We start from the raw sequence: 21,239 nt of genomic DNA, 5'->3' as shown, positions 1-21,239 counted from the left end.
GTCTATGTTACCCCTTTTTAAATAAACCCTACTTTACATGCTTGCCTCAGCGTGCTTCTCTAATGTTGTATTTCAACATGGGAGGGAGCAGGATTCCTCACTGGTAACTGGTGCTATCAGAGCCTTTACAAGGTAGGGAAATTAGGTCATTGGAGGTCTTCTCTTGAAGCAGATGTTGGCCCCTGCCCCTTTCTTTCTCTATTTCTCAGCTGCCCTGAGGTGAGCAGTTGTTTCACCACAGGCTCCCCACTGCGATGTTCTGCCTAACCACAGGACCTAACCAAGGGAGCCAACTGACCACGGACTAAAAACCCTAAAACTATTAAGCCAAATAAATCTTTCCTCCTTCTACATTGATTATCTCAGGTATTTTGTTGCAGGAAGGGAATGCTAGTAAACAAAATGATTATTACTCATTCAACCAACTTGATAAAATCAGCCTAAAGCAGTGATGACAACCTTCCTGTCTCGACTGGTTTGGCTCTTTATGGGCAGACATATTTAGGGACTTGTAATGCATACCTGATGTAGGACTTCTAATGCATACCTGAAGTCATGCCCCATCCTTGCAAACCTTCACAGCGTTACAGGAAAGCAAGCTGTTCTAGTCTGGTGGTCACATGAAGTCATATCTGCCCACAGGTGCCATTAGTGAGCCCAACTGAACCCAGCCCATATCTAAGAGATAAATTAATACTTGTGACTGTTGTATAAAGCCACTAAATTGAGAAACAGTTTATTATGAAGCAAAAGTCAATGGTATCTTTGGGATACCCTTTATACGAAACCCTTTTATGTAAAGTGTTACACATAGCTTAAGGAAATCCTGTCCAATTCCATTTCTTCATAAAATTCCATTCTAATAATTTTCAGAGTTAAAGAAATAATTATGGATACATAAAGGGTTTCAAAACTGTTCCATGATGCACCACATTTAATATTGTTCAAAATCATAGCTAGAATACTTGATTTCAGGTAAAGTGTGTAGATATTTGGCTGAATTGTTCAGATTCTTTTTTACTAAAAAAATTTTCACTTTTTGGACAAATCGTTTTTAGTTTAAAAATAACTGCAGACAATCCAGATGCATGTTAATGGCAAACTATAATCAATTACTTGGAGAAGTTTTATTTAAATGACCTAGGATGCTGTTGTAATGGGCCAAAGGTGCGACTTATGCAGTCCAGGGGGAGAAACGAAGAATGTGTAAGCGCTTCTGCCCTTTTCAATGCTTTATTCATTCAAATCACTCAATAATACAATTTCACTCTATAGGTTCTTAATCAAGAAAATGTCAATCCTTAATGCTAGGCCTGCAATAGACATAATTCACAGCAAACAATTCTAGATTAATTCTAAGCACTGCAAACACATTTAATCATGACAGGCTAATGACAGACATTCCCTCTGCATGCTAAGTTCAAGTGTCAGTTCAAAAGTTTCAAGCCTTAGGCTTTAAGTCCAGTAGATGCACACTCACTCAGACTGCAGTGATGAGGTCAGAACTAAGGCATGCTTCTCCTGGGGTGGAGCTGACAGCCAGTGGAGGAGAGGGTTGTAGGGAGAAGTTATGGCTCTCACTAGGGTTAAGATGTGGCTGTAGAGTTTGAGAACGGTGAGGAAGATGCAGAGGATCAGCAAAAGATGCAAAGTATTGAGAAACTGATGTGACTCCATTTTTGAGAAACCAGCCTCTACCTCAGAGCAAAGCCTGTCCAAGGAAAGGGGTGTGACCCTTGTCCTTGGAAAAACCCACAGAGCACTCCTAGGCACATACCTACCCTGCTGAGTTGTTTGTTTGCAAATAACAAGAGAGATCTGTGACACAAGGTGTCCCTGACTTAGTTAGACTAGGTGAGGACCCATAGGGACCCCCTAGCAACCACCAATCAGCATGAGATAGGAAATACCTGGGATGCCAGATGACCCCTCAGTAATTTAAGTTGGTTGATAACATGTTGGGAAACCATGTAGTTTAGCACTACACCCCTCACAGCCTAAAGCTATCAGTTCAAAGGAATCCCCCTCTTGTACTAACCAATCACCCCTACCCAACTTGTTCCCACCAGTGAATTTGCTAATCAACGTTGAGTTGTTTGACTTTCCGGCGGAGGTATGGAATGATTTGCTGTGTGATGTTGTGATGCATAGAGTATCCCCCCAAAACTATAAAATCTCACTGAACAAAGGACCAGGATTCACTCCCTGGGACCGCTGCATCTGAAAGGGTTGTGAGTCCAGGCTAGAGCTTGCAATAAAGACTCTTGTGTGATTGCATCAGATTCGGCTCCTGGAGAGGAATCTCATTCGTGGCTCCTATTGGGGTCCCACGAATCTGGCATTACAGTCCAGGTCCTCATCAGGCTCTCAGCGCGAGGGCATCAGTAATGGCTGGCTGAATGTATGCTCATTTGCTCTATTATTTATACTAAATTTGGGGGTTGGGGGCTTTTGACTCCTCTTTTAATCCTTATCAGTTGCCGGGATTTCTCAGTTATGTCATTTACCCTGGGGTTAAAACATCTGGTCTGGTGGTCCTCACCCTGATCTTTTCACCTTTTCCTCTTATTGGGTGAGGACAGCCTGTTAGAAGCTTCACTCTGAGTTTATCAGAGTGGGGAGAAGTGACTAGTTTGTGCCTGAGAGTCATACTGGAGGGCTCTGTTAGGCATGCTTGGTGAGACTGCAGGTTTCAAACTGGAGTTTTTAAAACTGGAGTTGCTTAGACTCAGGCCTAAGGCCATCCTCACAGATGCCTCTTCAGCATTAGGAGTTTTTAAACATTTGGTGATTTCAATGTTCAGCCAAAATTGAGAACACTGAACAAAAGGGTCCTGTACAAAGGTGTTACAGAACTTTTTAATAGAAGGTAAAGGTTGCTGGATGTTGAGAGAAATTTCATTCCATGTTGAATTTGTACTAAGTTAAAGAAGAATAAAAGAAAATCATTTTTTTGTATTTCTCTTATTTGAACCTACTATCAATTCTCAAAGGTAGGCAGGATACACATTATTATCCCTATTCAGCAAGTGAAACAACAGGGTTTTAAGGATTTTGCAGTATTGGGGGATGCATTCAAACCACTCCTTGCTGTACTTTTCTCTTGGAACTTATAAACTATAACCTATGCTAAATGTTTGTTTAATCCCTGTCATGCAGGGGTTCTGACCCAGGAAACAGATTTGCAGTCAGCAAGTGGAAGAAGATGCAAGACTCAGTTAGGATAGTAGACATGCTTTATTCAGAGGTGGTAACAGCCTCCAGCCTCCAGTTTCAGCTTAACCCCCCAGCCAGTTCCATTTTAGCTCTCATTTTGCCCCCATCAGCACCTGAGTCTTTTTCATAGACCCTTTTTATATGGAGGCCAAACAAATAAGACACACTACCAACAGGTTACATAAGGGGGCGTATGCTCACAAATTAATGTTTATGACCTTGAGTATATGCACTGAATCACACTGTTTCTGGCCTTGACTAACCATAACATATTTGATTTTCAGCCCTGGCTACACATTAACAATAACATAGCCCACAGAAGTTTCTTTGAGGGAGTCTATCTACAGCCATTTGGGGCCTGCCCCAACAATCCCATTTTCATTTGGGCTCTGAACCCTTTATCAGTAGTTATATAATTTATTAATTCATTCATACATTACTCATTTAGGATGCATTGGTTATTTTTGGGGTGAAGGAAGGGTTGGTTTTGGGGGGCTTCTCTGGAGAACAAGACTAACCTCATGGTGTTTCCCCCAGTGAAACAGGAATCTAGTGATGCATCAGGCAAGTAGCTAGTTATAACAAATTCAAAATAAAAACAAGCTCATGGTGGTGGTGGTGACAAACAGATGGGGAACTACTTAATCCTTAAGGAGAAAAGAGGGAGATAAGGAGGTAGAGAACTATTTGCAGAGGAAGAGAATGTAAAATCCAAACTAAAAATTGACAGAAACAGAATTTACCCACGTGAGAGAAACTACTTGGTGGAAGAAATGGCTGAAGAATGGAAGGAGGGAGGGCATGGGGAGAGGGAGAGAGATGAAAGTGGCTCAATAAGCAGGGATGGCAAGCAGATATTGTTAACATAGGGAGAGCAATGAATGATGGTGAGGAAAGCAGCTAGGGACAAATAATAAAATGGCCTAGTAATTTATTAGCTCTATTAAGGAAGTCTTCATTAGCTTAGGGAAAACCAGGAGCCTACCTAGGGCTTTAAAAAGGACACATCATCACCATAGTTGTTTCACAGACCAGGCTGTTTCTGGGTATGCTTTTGATCATCAAGTTGACCTTCCATAGGCAAGAAAGGAGTTTTGTAGTTTTGACAGCGTGAACACAGAGCTGTAAAAATACAGCTGTGGTTTTTACTTTGGGCTGATTTGATGTGCGGGCACAAAAATCATAGATCATAGCTGGGCTTGGAGACCTGGAAAAGTGGGAGGATTTTCTGATTAAGTGATTTGCTGAATGAGAGGTAAAGTTGGATTGGAGAGAGAACGTGAGTTCTTGTTCAGATACTGCGTTTGAGGCCTGAGAGCTGCTGTGTAAGACTGGGTTCACTGCATAAAATCTACTCCATTATATTTTTTGATATTGAATAGTTCAAGCTTGAAACATTCTACCCAAACATGTTACTACTGAAAATGATCAAAGTGGGCAGTCCCATTAACCTATATACTAAATCCATCGAGGAGTTTGTGGAAACACGTTTGCCTGCCTTAGGGAAAATTCTTGACACATGCTGTATTCAGACAACCACAGGCTCCAGGCTTCGTCCTCCAAGTGAGAGGATTTGGGAAAAACAAAAAAGGTTTCCCCCTGCTGGTCAGACCTGCATAGTGCAGCGAACCGAGATAAAAGTTGTAGGGGCGTGGTCGCTGGTGGATGACGCAGAAACCCGGAGTCGGAGGAAAGGCGGTTGTGCTAGCGTCAGTGGTGCGCGCCGGGAGAGACCTAACCTGCCGCATGGCTGCTGGTTGCTCAGAGTCTCCGCGGCCGAAGGCGGCCTCCGAGGCGCCGGTGGTAGGAACAGTCGGCGTCCTGCCTTGCTTAGAGCTGCCCACCTATGCAGCTGCTTGTGCTCTGGTGAACAGCCGCTACTCCTGTCTGGTGGCCGCGCCGCACCGACGGCACATCGCCCTGTCGCCCCGCTACCTTAACCGGAAACGCACCGGTATCCGAGAGCAGCTGGATGGGGAGCTCCTGCGCTATTCCGAGAGGTACGAGTCTGTGTGTCTTGTCCTTCTCCCAGCTAGCAACGCCGTAACGTAGATGTCAGCCTCTTCTTTTGGGCGTGGGGAGGGCCTGCTACCGAAAGGGGGAGAAGTGGGAAAGGTCTCACCGGCCATCCCAACCGGAGCGTAGTCCGGAGGTGTTCTAGAGTTGTGGTCCGCCCAGCGAGGCCTCTACCGACCAGGTCGGGATCTCTGCCAGGTCCTTTCGTGAGCAGTAAAGAAAACTTACAGGTGAACTGTCAACCGAGGGAGTGGAGATGAGTGGAACTGCTCCAGGTGTCTGGAGACCCAGTATACGGAGTTTTCTTTGACGTTGAACGTTTCATTTCCCACCTCCGGGGGTAATGTTTTCTCATTTGACAATGAACAGTTCGTATTAGTACTTGAGTAGATTCTCTCTCTTTCCATGTAAGATCACATAAACGTTTGTACAAACAACAGTTTCTCTGTAAAACACGATGGTCAGTTTTTGTTTGTTTTGGATTTGGTGCTTTCCCGCGATTCTCTTCTTTACCTGATTGGGAATGAGGGAAATACCATTTGTTTATTATTCCATTCCTAGAAATTTAACATATATTGAAACCATGCAAAGATGTTGATACATTTATTTTTAAAGTTAGATTATGTGCCCAGCTATTTATAAACAAGTTCATCTCTTTACTCAAAAGTAATGCAGAGCTAAGGATATTTAATCATTGTATAGGGCTGCCATGTGCATAACAGACTTTCTCCCTGCCCTCTTTTTTTTTTTTTTTTTTCCAGTGTTTGTAACAAACATGAATAGTACCAGAAATTCCCAAGTTCCTTTTAGGGAACAGCAGTACTGTCTCCACTTGAACATCATTCTATAGTAGAGAGAGGAGGCTTTGATTAAAGGAAACAAGGTTCTAATTTTTTTTTTTTCCCCTGTCAGTTTTGGCAATTTTTCTTTCCTTCCTGCTATTTTCAGTGTCTGTAAGATAGTCTGAGTTGATAATAGTTGGTTCCTTCTGAGGAAAGATACATACATAAAGTAATAACTAAAAAGAGCATTCCTGAGGAAATCTCTAAGTTTGATTTTGCTAACTTGGTAGTTACTATAGTTCCTTTCTTGGGAGTTGTGGCTATTTTACTAAAATAAAATCTATTAGGGATAAATTCTTTTCTCTTATTCTATGTGAATCATGCTGGAATTTGTCTCCCACCCAAAAAAAAAAAAATAGCTTTCTGCTGTCTATGGCTTGTGTGTGTGAAATCCAAACATGTACAGATAGATTCAATAAAATTAGAACAGTGATAAATTTGTACATGGAATAGAAGAATGATTTCAGGTTTGCCTTGGAAAGTTAGGGAAGTTTCCTCCAAGTAGTGGGTATGGTTAAAAGCTGCCAGGTTTTTATCCTTCGTAGGTTAGAAATGATATTTTGAAATAATAGTTGCCAACTAATCCGGATTCTAAAATGTGCAGAGTGTCAAAAGTCAATTCTTAATAAATGATGTAGTTGTATGTCTTAAAATTTCCTTTTACTAGCAACAGTTGCAGTTTTGAGATTTTTTTTTTTTTTTTTTTTTTTTTGTATTAAGTTACTGGCTGTAGTATTCAGGGGCTTCAGCTTTAACCCTTAGGTTTCCTTGTATTCCATCAAGTGCAGATGGAGAGTATCAATATCAATATTACCTGTACTCAATAATAAAAAATGCATACACATTTTTCTTGTCAGTTTCCATTATTAATCATTTTAACTTAGCCAGCACATTGGAACCTTTTGGTGAAGTGGAACTGCTAAAAAGTTGTTACAGACTAAGCATACATTGTTACATTTTTGACATGGGTTATATATTTGGGAGATGAATACTTTTTGGATTCTTAGACTATCTAAACAGTATCATAATGACCTAGTTTAAAAACAGGATAAAAGGTATCATCTTCTTCTCTTTTTTAAACAGTCTTTTAGGTGTCCCTATTGCATATGATAACATCAAAGTTGTGGGTGAACTGGGAGATATATATGATGATCAAGGACACATTCATCTTAACATTGAAGCTGATTTTGTTATTTTCAGCCCTGAACCTGGGCAAAAGCTTATGGTATGTATATCATTTTTTCTTAGCTTTCTTGAAATAATTTTATACTTTGGGAAACTTTAAAGAGACTTAATAATTCGAATAAATAAAAAGTATTTTAAAAGTAAAATATTTTCTATCATTTCAATCGAGGTAAGTTTGTAGACTCCATCCTTTTGAAACACATGGGTGCAAAGTATGTGACCTATCCAGTTGATTTTTTTTTTTTTTTGCAAAGTCCTTATGATAATCTTGAGGAAGGAAAAAGCAGTACTTTAAAATTCCTCAGTTCTACCCCTATATCTTGTTTTTATAAAGGATTCAAGCAGTATACTTTCATAAGAAACAGACATTCATATGGCTGTGGGGTCAGGCAAGTAATGAAAATGAATGAATAACAGGACAGGGCAGCCAGTCCATGCCAAGAAAGTGAAGGCTTTGTGTAGAAGATCTTCCAGTTTTCTAGAAGGTAGAAATGGAGAAATGGATGTAAAATCTATTGAAATGTATCTTTTATCCCTTTTACTTGCTCTTCCACCATCAGATCTGTTTGTGTATATGTGTTGGTTTATGTATATTTATATTCGTAAATCTATATATCTAGTAGATAAGAATTGTTAACTAACCATCAGTACTATTAATAAAAATACAGATTAGATTTCATTATGACAGAATTCACAAGGACTTTGAATTTTTTAATTTTTTTTTTTTTAGTAGCAATTAAAACATTAGAAATCGTACCCCGGACTTTATACTTGTAAAGTTGGCAGTAGATTTGTACATGTTAATTCTAAGCTTCCATCTGCTTTGTGTAAATAATCATAAATATGAACATGTATATGGAAGTAACATTTAAAATGTACAGAAAGTGTAAAGTGAAAGTATCCCTTTTATTTATTCTATACAGATAAGATCCAGTCTTCAAATACTGTTGACCATTTGTTTTTAATTTTTTATTTGTAGTTCGGTATAATTTACATATAATAATCACATGCACAAATCATAGTGGGCAGTTCAGTGAATTTTGATCAGTTCACATATTCCATCTCCTTGAAAGGACCCTTATGTTCCTGAGTTGCATAGCACCTTGCCATTGCTAAAGCTGGCTTTTAACTTGTTATCATCCTGTCTCAGCCTCCCGAGCTGCTGGGGTTACAGGCATGCTCCACTGTGCCTGGCTATCCTCTGGAACTGTTTGATGGCTCTGTTACCCTTATAAGGGTCTCTGGCACTGGCTGCACCAGTACTGTTAAGGGCCTGAAGCACTTGCCCTCCTACTAGACAGTGGTGCAGGCCCACATACTTAAGAGGGAAGTAGAGAAATCACAGCACCCCCTGTGCCACTCATACATAGTCCTGTTTACAGTATGTGAGCAGACAAGGTGCAGGGACAGCCTATGGTGAGGATCCATGTAGGTGTTTTGGTACAAGGAGTTATGATGTTCCTCTCTGCTGCTACTGTGGGTTTGCCCAGCCACTTGCAAAACTTCTAACCCTTCCCCCAAGCTTTACAGTCCTAGGTACAGAGAAAAGGTCAGGGTTCTTTTTATCCCCCATTTCCTTCAACTATATGCCTGCTAGAGATTAAGCAGACTAGAGCTGGGCAAAACACCTGTCAGCTGGTGTGTTTGCAAGGGAATAGAGTGCATCCAGCATCAGGCAGACCTTGTTAGGCCATGCATCCTGGGGGCAAAGTGACAGGAATGGAGGCATTGCTCAGGACTTCTCTAACAGGCCTCTTTGGGCAGGGGAGTAGTGGAACCAGAGTTCTTTCCTAACCTTGTTAGTTATAGGCACTGCTCTACAGAAACAGGGGTTTGGAACTGCATGGGTGACTACCTTTAGATCTGGCACCATTAGGAAACTGTACACACCTGGTCACACCTGTGGTCTTTGAGGACAGGCTCCCTGATACCCCAGTTCTTCATGATTGCACCCTTTGTTCCCTGTATGTTGTGTCACAACAGCCCATTCCTCTATGGTTTAGAACTCCTAGCAGGTTTGTCAGTGTCCCTGTACTAAGCCAGGTTTGGCTCATGAAGCACCTACCTACTGAGCCACATAAGTGGAATATCTGTGAGGTTCCAGAGATGGTGTTATGCAAGGATTTCTTACTCCTAGAGCACTGCAAATTCAGATAATAGGCCCCTTCTCAAGATGACTTCTAGCTACTGTACTTTAGGGATTCACTGGGAGATGTGAATTTTTTTCTCAAAGCCAGACTGCGGTGTAGATATATCAACATTTTTATCTAGTAAACTGAAAACCTCTCAGGGTTGTGAAATTTTCCAGTAACTAGGATTACCCTTATCCTTGCTAATAGAATACTGGGACTCTTTCACTTTTACCTTTCCAGAGCAGAGAAACCCCTCCCCAGCTATAGAGCAGGGATGTCTTGTTCCAAGATATCTTTTTTCTCTTACTGTGCTGTTATTGGTTTCTGGATCTTACCATGTATGTTTTTCCTCTATTCATTTCCACTGCTGTCACAATTAGTCACCTCAATATGTAGCTATACACCTGTTGCTTTGGTTCCTTTTTGGAAGAGCAGGTGGGTGCTAGGTACCTCTGTTGGGCCATCTTGAAGAGCCCTTCACTTTTACCATTTCTATTCAGCATTGTACTGGAGGTTTTTGTAGGGATGAGATGTTGGGGAAGAATAGAGAATCGCAAAGAATAGGAAACCTCCTATTCCTCAGTTATACACATAGAGCAACTTTCTTGTTGTAACTCTGTTCCTCCCCTCTTTGTTTTGGGATTCTGGTGGGTGCTTTGGACACTGCTATTTTGGGATAGCAGAGCCTAGTATGGAAGACCAGAGAAGGGAACTGTGAGAAGAGAAAATGCCTTTGCCTATTTTTAACTGGATTTTTCTGTTTTTATTGAGTTGTAGCTCTTTTTAGTATTGATAGAATTTTTTTTTCAGACCTTTGTTCTCTGTTGACGTGCCTATGTATTCATTTTAATGGTACCATTTGATGAACAGAAGCACTTAATTTTGATGAGGTCCATTTTATACTTTTGTGATTATTGCTTCTGGGTCTTATCAAAGAAACCTACCCATTTCTAATTTGTGAAGATATTCTTTTAAAAACTTCTGGAAACTTTGTAATTTTAGCTTTGATAGCTAACTCTGTGATCAGTTTTTTATGCTTTTCTTTCTATGTAGTGTGAAATAAGTCTTGAAATCTATTTTCTTCCTCCTGTGGCTGTTCAGTTGTTCCAGACTCATTTAAAATGTTTCCTTTTTTAAATTGATAGAATATATTTTTTCAGCCTTACAGAGCAATTGAGTGGATGCAGAATTTCCATATATTCCCTGCCTCTCAAGCAGGCAGTTTCCCCTATTATTGAAATCATCTTGCAGTAGTGAAATGTGTTTGTTATAGTTGTTTATTAGCCAGTATTGACACACTATTACTAACTGAAGTTCCCAGACTTTGTATTATTTTAAACTTATAAAAAACATAAAAGTCACATATTAATGGTGCCATTATGGCACCATTATGAAACTGTACACACCTGGTCACACCTGTGGTCTTTGAGGACAGGCAACATTCGATGCTTGAATACATTGCATGATGTAAATGCATAAATCGGGTTAAACATACTTATCTCCTCATTTATTATCTTTGCAGTAAAAACTTTCAAAATCCTTTCTCACCAAATGAAATACACAAAACATTGTTCTCTATAATCAAAATACTATGCAGTCTTACCCCAGAGCATCTTGCTCCTATCTAACTGTATCTAAATACCCATTTGATTAACCTCTGATAACGGCATTCTACTCTCAACTTCCATGAGATCACCTTTTTTAGATTTCATTTGATGTCTCTGTACTTTTATTTAACATGTTGATTTCCAATTCCATCCATATTGTCCTAAATGACAGGATGTCATTGTTTTGCCTGAATAGTATTCCATTGTGTACACATTGTGTTTCTTTGTCCATTCCTTCACCGATGGACACTTGTTTTCCATTTCTTGTCTGTTGTGAATAGTGCTGCAATGAACATAAGTGTGCATTTGTCTCTTCTGCATACAGATTTTATTCTCTTTGGGTTTATACCCAGCAATGAGATTGTTGTATCATGTGGTAGTTGTTCTGCTTACTGTTTTTGAGGACACTTCATACTGTTTTCCATAGTGGATATACTAATTTACATTTGCACCAATATTATGCAAGGCATCTTTCTCCACATCCTCTCCATCACTAATTAGTATTTGATACTAAGGCTTCATATTAGGGTGAGGTGATATCTCAGTGTTGTTTTGGTTTGAACTATTTAATGATTGGTAATGTTGAACTTTTTTTTTTTTTTTTTATGTACCCATTGGTACATAAAACTTTGAGAAATGTTTTTAGATTATTGCCCATTTTTAAAGTGAGCTATTTGGTTTCTTGCTATTGAGGTTTTGGATTTACTTATATAGTCTGGGAGATGTATACAGTGCAAATATTTTCTCCCACTTTGTAGGACTCTTGAGTGCTGTGCAGAAGTCTTTTAGTTTTATGTAATCCCATTTGCCTCTTTTAACTTTTATTTTCTGTTCTTTGGAAGGTCTTCATGATCCAATGTCCTGAAGCATTTCCTCTTTTCTAGTAGTTTCAATAATTTTGTCTTACGTTTAAGTCTTTAATCTATTTTGACTTGATCTTTTTAACCAATGATAGATGTCTAGCTTCATTTTTTTTTTTACCCAATTTTCCCAATATCATTTATTGAAAAGCCTGTCCTTTCTCCAGTGCATGTTCTTAGCACTTTTGTTTAAAAATCAATTGGCTGTATGTTCATGGGTTTACTTCTAGGGTACATTCTGTTCCATTAGTCTATTTTTATGCCAATACCATAACATTTTGATTTATAGATTTGTAGTAAGTTTTGAAATCAGGTAGTGTAATGTTTCCTGTTTTGTTCTTTTTACTCAGGATGTCTTTGACGATTTGAGGAAATTTGTGGTTCCATATAAATTTTAGAGTTGTTTGTTCTAGTTCTGTGATGAGTGCCATTGTTATTTGATACATAATACATTGAGTCTGTTAATCACTTTGGGTACTGGACATTTGTTAAAATTATTAATTCTTCTGTGAACAAAGGATGTCTTTCTACTTCTTAAATTTCATTCATTAGTATTTTATAATTTTCATTTTTTTTCATATTGTACAGGTCTATCAACTCTTTAGTTGTTTTATTTACCTCTTGGTAACTATTGCAAATGGCATTGCTTACTTGATTTCTGTTTAGATAATTCGATATGAGCATATAACAATGTTACTGCTTTTTTGTATGTTGATTTTCTGCCCTGCATTTTTGCTGAATTCGTTTAAAAAATTCTAGAGGGTTTTTTTGTGTTGTGTGCAGTTTTTGGGAGTTTTTATATGAGTATGTCATCTGCAGTTACAATTTGAATTACTTCATTTTCAAATTGGATGCCCTGTTTTTTTTTTTGTTTGTTTGTTTTGTTTTTTCTTTCTTATGGCCTAATCAGATTGCTAGGACTTCCAGCACTGTATTGAATAAAAGTGGTGAAAGTGAGCATTCTTACCTTGTTCCAGATTTTAGGGAGAAAATTTTCAGTTTCTATCACATTAAGGATGTTAGCTGTTGACCTATTATAAATGGTATGGTGATATTCCTTATCTTTCTCATTTTTTCAGCATTTTTATTATGAAGAGATATGGAATTTTGTTGAATGTCTTCTATCAAGTGAGATGACCATGTGGTTTTTGTCCTTCATTTTGTTATGATATATCACATTTATCAATTTGCATACATTGAGCCATTCTTGCATCCCTAATAAATCCCATTTGATCATAGTAACTAATCTTTTTAATGTTGCTTGTAATGGTTTGCTATTATTAAGCTGAAAATTTTTGCATCTGTGTCCATCAAGGACATTGGCCCTTAGATTTTGTGTGGCCCCTCATCCAGTTTTGGTATCAGCATTAAACCTCATTTAATGTTCTTAGAAGAATTCCTTTCTCTTCTATATTTTGGAGTAACTTATTCAGCAGTGAAGCCATGTGATCTTGGGCTTTTCTTTGATGGGAAGTTTTTTACTGATTAAATCTCATTGCTTGCTACTGATCCATTTAGGTTTCCTGTTTATTTTATATTATTTTTCATAATTCAGTCTTAGAAATGTGTATGTGTCTAGGAATTTATCCATTTCTTCTTAATTTATGAAATTTGTTGACATAGTTGTTCATAATAATCCCTAATATTTTGTATTTCTTTGGTATAAATTATAATGGGTCCCTTTTCATCTGATTTTTTTTTTTTTTAGAGAGAGAGAGAGAGAATTTTAATATTTATGTTTTAGTTTTCGTCAGACACAACATCTTTGTTTGTATGTGGTGCTGAGGATCGAACCCGGGCCGCACACTTGAGCCACATCCCCAGCCCTCATCTGATTTTATTTATATGCATTTTCTTTACTTTTTCTATTTCTGGGTTTGTGTATTTTGGTTCTCTTTTCAAAGAACTAGCTCTGTTTCCTTTATCTTTTGGTTTTTTTGTTTTGTTTTGTTTTGGTCTCTTACATTTATTTCTATTCTATTATTTCTTTTCTTCTAATTTTGGGTTTAGTTATTTTTCCTCTTCCTTTTTAATGCAATAGACTGTCTTGAGATTTTTATGCCTTTTTGATGTGGGTGATGGTTGCTATAAACTTCTCTCTCAAAACTGGTTCTGCTTATTTCCATAGGTTTTGGTCTGTTTGTCTATTTTCTTTTCGTTTCAAGAAATTTTAAAATTTACTGGATTTCTTACTTGATCCATTGGTTATTTTATATCTATGCATTTTTATATTTTCTAAAGCTTATTGTTAATTTCTAGTTTTATTGCTTTCTGGTAAGAAAAGATACTCAGATGTTTCAATTTTTTAAAAATTGAGTCTTGCTTTGTGATCTATTGTAATCTATCCTGGAGAAAGTTTGATGAGAAAAACTTATTCAGCAGCTGTTAGATGGATGTGTTCTATAGATGTCTGTTAGATCCATTTAGTCTAGGATACAGTGTAATTGATGTTTATTTTTCTGTAAGGATTGTCTGTTCATTACTGAAAGTGTGGTATTAAAAGTCCCCAACAATTCTTGGAGTATACTTTTGCCTTTAGGTATATTAATACTTGCATCATATATTTGGGTGTTCTGATGTTGGGTGTGTATTTAGAATTATTATTCTGTTTGAATTGACCCCTTAAAAATCATATACAGTGACTTTCCTTGTCTTTATTGTTTTTGATTTAAAGTCATTTTATTGGATATTAGTATGGCTACTTTTGGGGGGCTCCATTTGTATGGGTATCTTCCATCTTTTCACTTTTTGTGTGTCCTTAGAATTGAAGTGAATGTGTTATAAATAGCATACAATTGGCAATTTTATTTTTTAACCTCCTCACTCTTTTAATTGGGGAATGGAATTCATTTACATTCAAGGTAATTTTTGGTAGGTAATGTCTTACTAAAGGCTATTATATGCCTTATTTTCTACTTTTGTCATAGTTTCTTATAGTCTTGCTTGGTGGTTAAGTGAATTAGTTTAGTAGTGTGTTTGGATTCCTTGCTTTGTTAAATTTTTGTTTTGTGTTACCATGAGGCTGATTAAAAAAAAATCTTGCTTATACCAAGCTATTTTGAAATGATAGCAACTTAATGTGATAGTAAGGATGAGAAACAAAAGATAGAAGAACACAGGCAGTTGAATTCTATCCAATCTTTCTGTATTGCCTGTTACTTAAACTAGTTATTTTTTTAATCTGTGTACTAAAGAATGGTTTATACATTATTCTTATTCTATATTTATTTATTGTATATTATTGTATTTTTATTCTCATAAAAAACTGTTTTTTCAATAATTCTTTCAATTTGAAGAACTTGAACATTTATTTTAGAACAGTTCTGGTGGAGATATTTTGTCTCAAATTTTGTTTGGAAAAGTGAGTCCTTCACTTCTGAAGGGTACCTTTGCTGGGTATACACTATTCTTGGTTGACAGTTTTTTTGTTCTTTTTGTTCTCCTTCAGTTTAGTGAAAATCATGGGCCAGTCTCCTAGCCTGTAAGATTTCTGCTTAGAAGTGTGCTGTCAAATTGCCATACCCCCGTGATGGGCATTTTTTCTTGCAGCCTTGAGAATCTTTCTGTTTCTTATCTATGATAGTTGGGTTGATTATAATATATTTGGGGGTAGACTTATTCAGTTAGACTTAATGAGTTAAATCTGAATAATAACCTTTGACCTTCCTATACCTGGATATTGTTTATCCTTTTCTAGGTTTGGGAAGTTTTTAATGAAAGATGGGTAGACTAGACAGCAAGGTTGGTGCTAAGCTCTGTCACCAGAGTCTCACAGCCATGGGATTCTTCAGTCTTTAGAGGTGGGTAGGTATTCTCAAAGTCCACTATGAGGCTGAAGTGGCTGAAATTTGGGTCTGTCCCACTGGCACACAGATCTCTGCCTGATGTGAGGGCTGGCTTAGGGGCTTTATGAGCTTTGCCTTGTGAACAGAGTCTTCAGTTGCTACTTCAGTGGACCAGTGGTGATGCTTGCTAGAAGTTTGATAAATGGGGACCACATGTCTTCCCCTGGCACTGGACCTCTTACGGAACTGGGTCTTGCACTGGACTCTGAGAGAAAGCCTTGTGCCAGCTTTTCTGCCCAGCTTCCCACTGTGCTATCCAAGTTTGGATGTTAGGGGTAAGGCAGTCTCTTTGCCACCAGCCTAAGGCACTTCCAGTAGCTCAGTCCACAGGTGTTGGCCTGGCTGTAGGGGTCATGGGGCTTTGCCAGCACTGGGTTTCAACTAAGGCGTGAACTTAATTCTCTCCCCTTCCCCCACTGGGAGGCTTCTCTCATACAACTCTTAACTTTCTACCTTCTTCAATACATCTTTTGTTATACTAAAAGCAGGCACTATGGTTGCCTGATTTCCCTAGCTCTTGTGAACTTAGTTTGATTCAGGAACAGCTTTTCAGCTTGGTTCATCTATGGAGAGAAATTGCCAGAGTATCTTACTCTACTCTCCAATAAAGTTTGTAGAGTTCACTTTTTATGTTGTACAAACCATAAGTTTTGCCAAATGTATTTTGGTATATATTTGGTATCATACAGGGTAGTTTCGCTGCCCTTGAAATCCTGGGCTTCACTTGTTTACCTCTCCCATCCTCCCTACTATTCCCCAGAAACCACTGTCTCATTGCCTTTCCAAGAGTATCATATATTTGGAATCACAATTTTCAAAATGACTTCTTTATTTAGCAACATGCATGTAAGTTTCCTCTCCATTTTTTCACTTGATAGCTCATTGCTTTTTATTGCTGAATAATATTCTAAGGGGTGATGGCCAGTATCTCAATGAGGGGGGGTGTTGTTCTTCTTGCTGAGGAGAGTATAAGCCACCTCAGAAATTAAAGTCTAGAATAATTAGTGAAGAACAAAAGACAAAGAGTCAGAAATTTATTTTCATAAATGGAGCCCCTGATAGGTTTAGTCCACATGGGGGGGAGCTGGAACTCAACGAAAAGTAGATAGCTCCAGTGGTTTATTTAAGGGGGTACACCAAAAGCAGGGATAAGGTTTAAGGGTGGAGTCCTGCTGACTGCAAGACAACACAAAGCAAGTCACTCCTATCTCAGAGGGGCTGTGTGGGACCTGTGGCAGAGCTTGAATAGGGATCACAGTGAGGGCAGTCAATCAGAGGAAATGTCCATTGGTCATTCCCAGACACCAGATTCTCCTATTCAGTATGCTTTGGCGCAGAGCAGCTCACACACAGCCCATGGATGGCATGCGACTATATTCCATTCTATGGATGTACCATAGTTTGATGCTAAATGGTGTTGAATATATAGCCATATTATTTACAGTTCTGTATTTCAGGGATTGTGAATTTTGGGGGGGTTGTACCACAGATTGAACTCAGGGGCACTTGACCACATCCCCAGCCCTATTTTGTATTTTATTTAGAAACAGAGTCTCATTAAGTTGCTTAGCACCTCGCTTTTGCTGAGGCTTTGAACTTGTGATCACCCTGTCTCTACCTCCCTAGCTGCTGGGATTACAGACATGTGCTACAGCGCCCAGCTTAGAAAATGTGAATTTTTAAAAAATATTTTTAGGGTTTTCATTCATAGTCTTTGTATATATTGATTCCTGGGGGAAAGTAGAAAATGTTTTATGAGGGACTGGGGTTGTGGCTCAGTGATAGAGCCCTTGCCTGGCATGTGTGAGGCCCTGGGTTCGATCCTTACCACCACATATAAATAAAGAAATAAAGTAAAAAATCCACTGGCAACTAAAAAAATTAAAAAAAAAAAAAAGAAAATGTTTTATTGCCGCAGTCTGGCTGGGCACACAATCACGAGCCACCACACAGCTTGTAGATTCAAACAGCAACTCTTTATTCCCGAACTCACACCAGCCGTCTACAACCACGTTCTGGGGAAATCCACGTTCTCTGCCCAAATCCACACCCACTGGGCTTCTATCTCCAAAATATATTGTCTGAATCCCGTGAGAACTCAAGGGGAACTCAGGCAGCAGGATACGCCCTATTCCCAGCAGGAATAATCTTAAACCTTAAACCTGGAACCTAAACTGGGAACGCCCTAAACAAGATTATCTTAAAACCGGGAACACCCTAATCTGCCTTGGTCCTTGAGCAAGGTCACTTACATTCAATGTCACTGCAACATGTCAGCAACATGGGGTACGCTGGCAAGGAAATTGTCATACCTACTTGGCTAATGGCTCCCAGCATTTTATGAAGTTTCATTTTAAGCTCAAAAATCATATAACACAAGTTAAACATTTTTGTGATTTAGCCAATAAAACCATACCCAAGATCTACATATAGAGAGAAAATTTTTTTCTAATAGAACTGCTTATATCATGCTAAATTGAATCATTAAAGAGTGCACTTTGAAATTTAGTCTGTTCACAGAAATATAATGTCGATCCTAGTTTTAAAAAACATGATTCCTGCCTTGAGGTCTTTTCATAAATACATCATCATATCGGAGTATTTTCTGCTTGGTTTCCATGTGGTTATAGAAAAATCTACTCTGTAGAGAATCCTGCAGTGGAGGCTGGGTGGGTTAGTTGATTAGTTGTTTATTCTTTTAGACAATTGACATGTAATTTTTGCTTTCTAAAACCTCTAATATTGTTTGGGTATGGCATATGGTAAGTTGTAATTGAGGTAAACTTCCCATATTAAATTATACTATTAATTTGATATTTTTTCTTTGAAGTGAGTTTAAAGCCTAGAAATTTTGATTCACCTTTTAACTCTTTGGATGTCTTCTTGATATTATGTCCTTTCTTCCTTCTTCCCAGGGTACAGTTAATAAAGTGTCTTCTAGCCACATTGGCTGTTTGGTACATGGGTGTTTTAATGCTTCAATCCCTAAACCTGAACAGATGTCAGTTGAGCAGTGGCAAACCCTGGAGATAAACGTGGGTGATGAATTAGAATTTGAAGTATTTCGTTTAGACTCAGATGCTGCTGGAGTATTTTGCATTCGAGGAAAAATAAATATTGCCTGGTAAGTTCATATTTGAAACACAGTATGGGAAACTCTATTGCTTTGATATATATTGAAAGTATTTTTTTATTTTATTGTCCTTGATTTGACAATTCTGGGTTTAATGTTCAATGGCCTAATTTTTCTGAACTGAACCAAACCAAAATTTGAAAGCCAGTTTTTGACTTCTGGAGTAATATAGAAACAAAGAATTAAACAATTAATAATGAAATTTATAAAGTTATAGTACGGTATTATTGCTATCAGCATGGAATTTAAGTTTTAACAGGCTACAGGATAAAAAAAGAGAATATATGAAATTTACACCATAGTTATGTATCCTATGCTGCTTTCATTTAGGAAATTTTTACATACTGAGCTATCCTTGATATCATTTTGTTCCTTTATTTTTGCTTAGTGCTATTTATTGTTTTAATGTTTATTTATAGTTTGCAGTCCAAGCACCCTAATGTTTCTGAAGAAGTAACAGAAACTCTAACTGAAGAATCTGTTGAAAAAATTCCAAAGAAAAAGAAAAAGAAAAAGAAAGATCCAGAAATTTATGAAGTAAATGATGGTGTCACAGAGCCAGCAGATTTTACAGGTATCACTCCAAAGGAAGAGGAAGAGCTACAGGTTAGTAATGACATGAATGGCCTCTGTGAGGAAGAGCCAAAGAAAAAGAAGAAGAAGAAGAAGAAGCACCAGGAAGATCAGGATCCTATTTTTCAGTGCAGTGACTCCAGTGGTTACCAAAGTGACCATAAAAAGAAAAAAAAGAAAAGAAAACATAGTGAAGAGGCTGAACTTACACCAGTTCTGGAATGCTCACCTAAGAAGAAACAAAAAAGTAATTAGTGCATTTTAAATAGGATAGTTGATAAAGGAGTTTTGAAAAATGTTTATGTTGTGCTGGGTGTGGTGTTACACATTTGTAATCCCAACTACCCAGGAAGCTGAGAGGTCAGTCTGGGCAACTTAGTGAGACTTTGTCTCAAAAAGAGCTGGGGATGTAGCTCAGTGCTAGATAGTGCTCCTGGGTTTAATCCCCAGCACTATAAAATAAAAAGGCATATGGATACCAGTAATTTATAAAACAGGGAACACTTGATTAGGAATTGGAGGGTTTTTGTGCTAACTGGCTAATTTGGATAGGACCCATGTTATTAAATTGCCATTTTATTGTAGACAGAATAAAATGGTAAGAGCTACTCTCATTCTCAAATCTTGCATTCTTCCAGATGTTAACTTTCCACATAAAATTTTCTTTGCATGCTGAAGATTAGCAGACATACTCTATAGTACAATGTTATTGCTATCATTAAGGAACAAGTTTGGGATTTCCCCCTGCTCTGATAATAGGTGTCACCTTTAGTCATTTTATGCTGTTTTGCTTATTTTGTTTTCTTTAATCACAGCGGTTAGTGTTTCTGTTGTTTAACTTAAAAAAATTATTTGCCAAAGGAGCTTCTGAAATGTCTAGAACCCTTGAGTACCATGCCACTGTCGACTGGTACATAACAGTATTTACTATACTCTCCTTTGAGGTGTGTGTGTGTTTTAAATTCTGAAAATTGATGGAAAGTGCTCTTACCTTGTACTTGTTTATTTGTGCCTCACTTGTGTTGAAGGAAGAAAGTAGATGAAGATAGGATAAATACAATACTGACCAGTGGCAAATTTCTTGATTACTTTTTATTTGTTGAAGTAGGCCATAAGAATTGTTTTAAAGAGGAGATTAAGAAGATGTTGATGTTTTGTGACTTACTGGAAAACAGTAATGAAATGAGAACTGTTTGAGGCTGATAATCAGTATGTGTCTGTGCATTTATTTTACCAGTGCTGTAATGGAAAACAAGGTAAATAAATGTAGTTCCTTCCCTCATGGAATGTCATAGGAGAAACAGACGCACACAAACAGTATTAGTAAGGAAATACAGAACATTACTAATTGTGTCAAATGCTATGAAGCAAAAACTTGACCACTCCTATTACTTGTGTTAGTATCTGCAAACAGTCAAATGGTTCAGTTGACTCCTCCATGTCAGTCATTTTGTTGCCATTCTTCTAGTACCGGACATAATGCTAGGCTCACAATTATCAATTTAATATCTGATAATGAGTAAATTCTGCTACTGAACTGTCTAATCTATAAGAATAAGATGGAGTTTGGCAAGTAACAGACAGCTCACAATATGTTGTCTACAAGTAGATGTGCCAGACAATGGAAAGGTGCAAGACAATGTTGAGATGCATTAGCCCTTGAAATGTGACTAATCCAAATTGAAATACATTGTCAGTATCAAATATATATCATCAAAATTGGGATATAAACTATATCTATTTTTATATTAGTAAAATTAAAATATTTTTGGTTTAATGGGTTAAATAAAATGTTAACTTCAGCCTGTTTGCATTTTATTTTTCTACAAA

At 37.8% G+C, this 21,239-nt stretch overlaps 1 protein-coding gene across 1 annotated transcript; it reads left to right on the top strand.

Moving 5' to 3' along the window:
* Positions 1–4,937: 4,937 nt before the first annotated feature.
* Positions 4,938–20,691, top strand: Polr1f (RNA polymerase I subunit F). The gene is made up of 4 exons (XM_046463638.2): positions 4,938–5,216; positions 7,158–7,299; positions 18,619–18,827; positions 19,256–20,691. The coding sequence occupies exons 1-4, from the start codon at positions 4,963–4,965 to the stop codon at positions 19,662–19,664; spliced, it is 1,014 nt and encodes a 337-aa protein (XP_046319594.1). The 5' UTR covers positions 4,938–4,962; the 3' UTR covers positions 19,665–20,691.
* The last annotated feature ends 548 nt before the right edge of the window (positions 20,692–21,239 follow it).

This window comes from Marmota monax, unplaced genomic scaffold (assembly GCF_021218885.2).
Source record: "Marmota monax isolate L192 unplaced genomic scaffold, Marmota_monax_Labrador192_F-V1.1 WCK01_AAM20220418_F8-fsc00057, whole genome shotgun sequence".
Taxonomy (NCBI): domain Eukaryota; kingdom Metazoa; phylum Chordata; class Mammalia; order Rodentia; family Sciuridae; genus Marmota; species Marmota monax.
This window is presented reverse-complemented; position numbering and strand designations above follow the sequence as displayed.

Excerpts from the sequence above, each read along its gene's own strand:
- Polr1f (XM_046463638.2), top strand. The coding sequence starts at position 4,963 with ATGGCTGCTGGTTGCTCAGAGTCTCCGCGGCCGAAGGCGGCCTCCGAG. Across the intron at positions 5,217-7,157 it reads CTCCTGCGCTATTCCGAGAG|TCTTTTAGGTGTCCCTATTG; the intron begins GTACGAGTCTGT and ends TTTTTTAAACAG. Across the intron at positions 18,828-19,255 it reads GGAAAAATAAATATTGCCTG|TTTGCAGTCCAAGCACCCTA; the intron begins GTAAGTTCATAT and ends GTTTATTTATAG.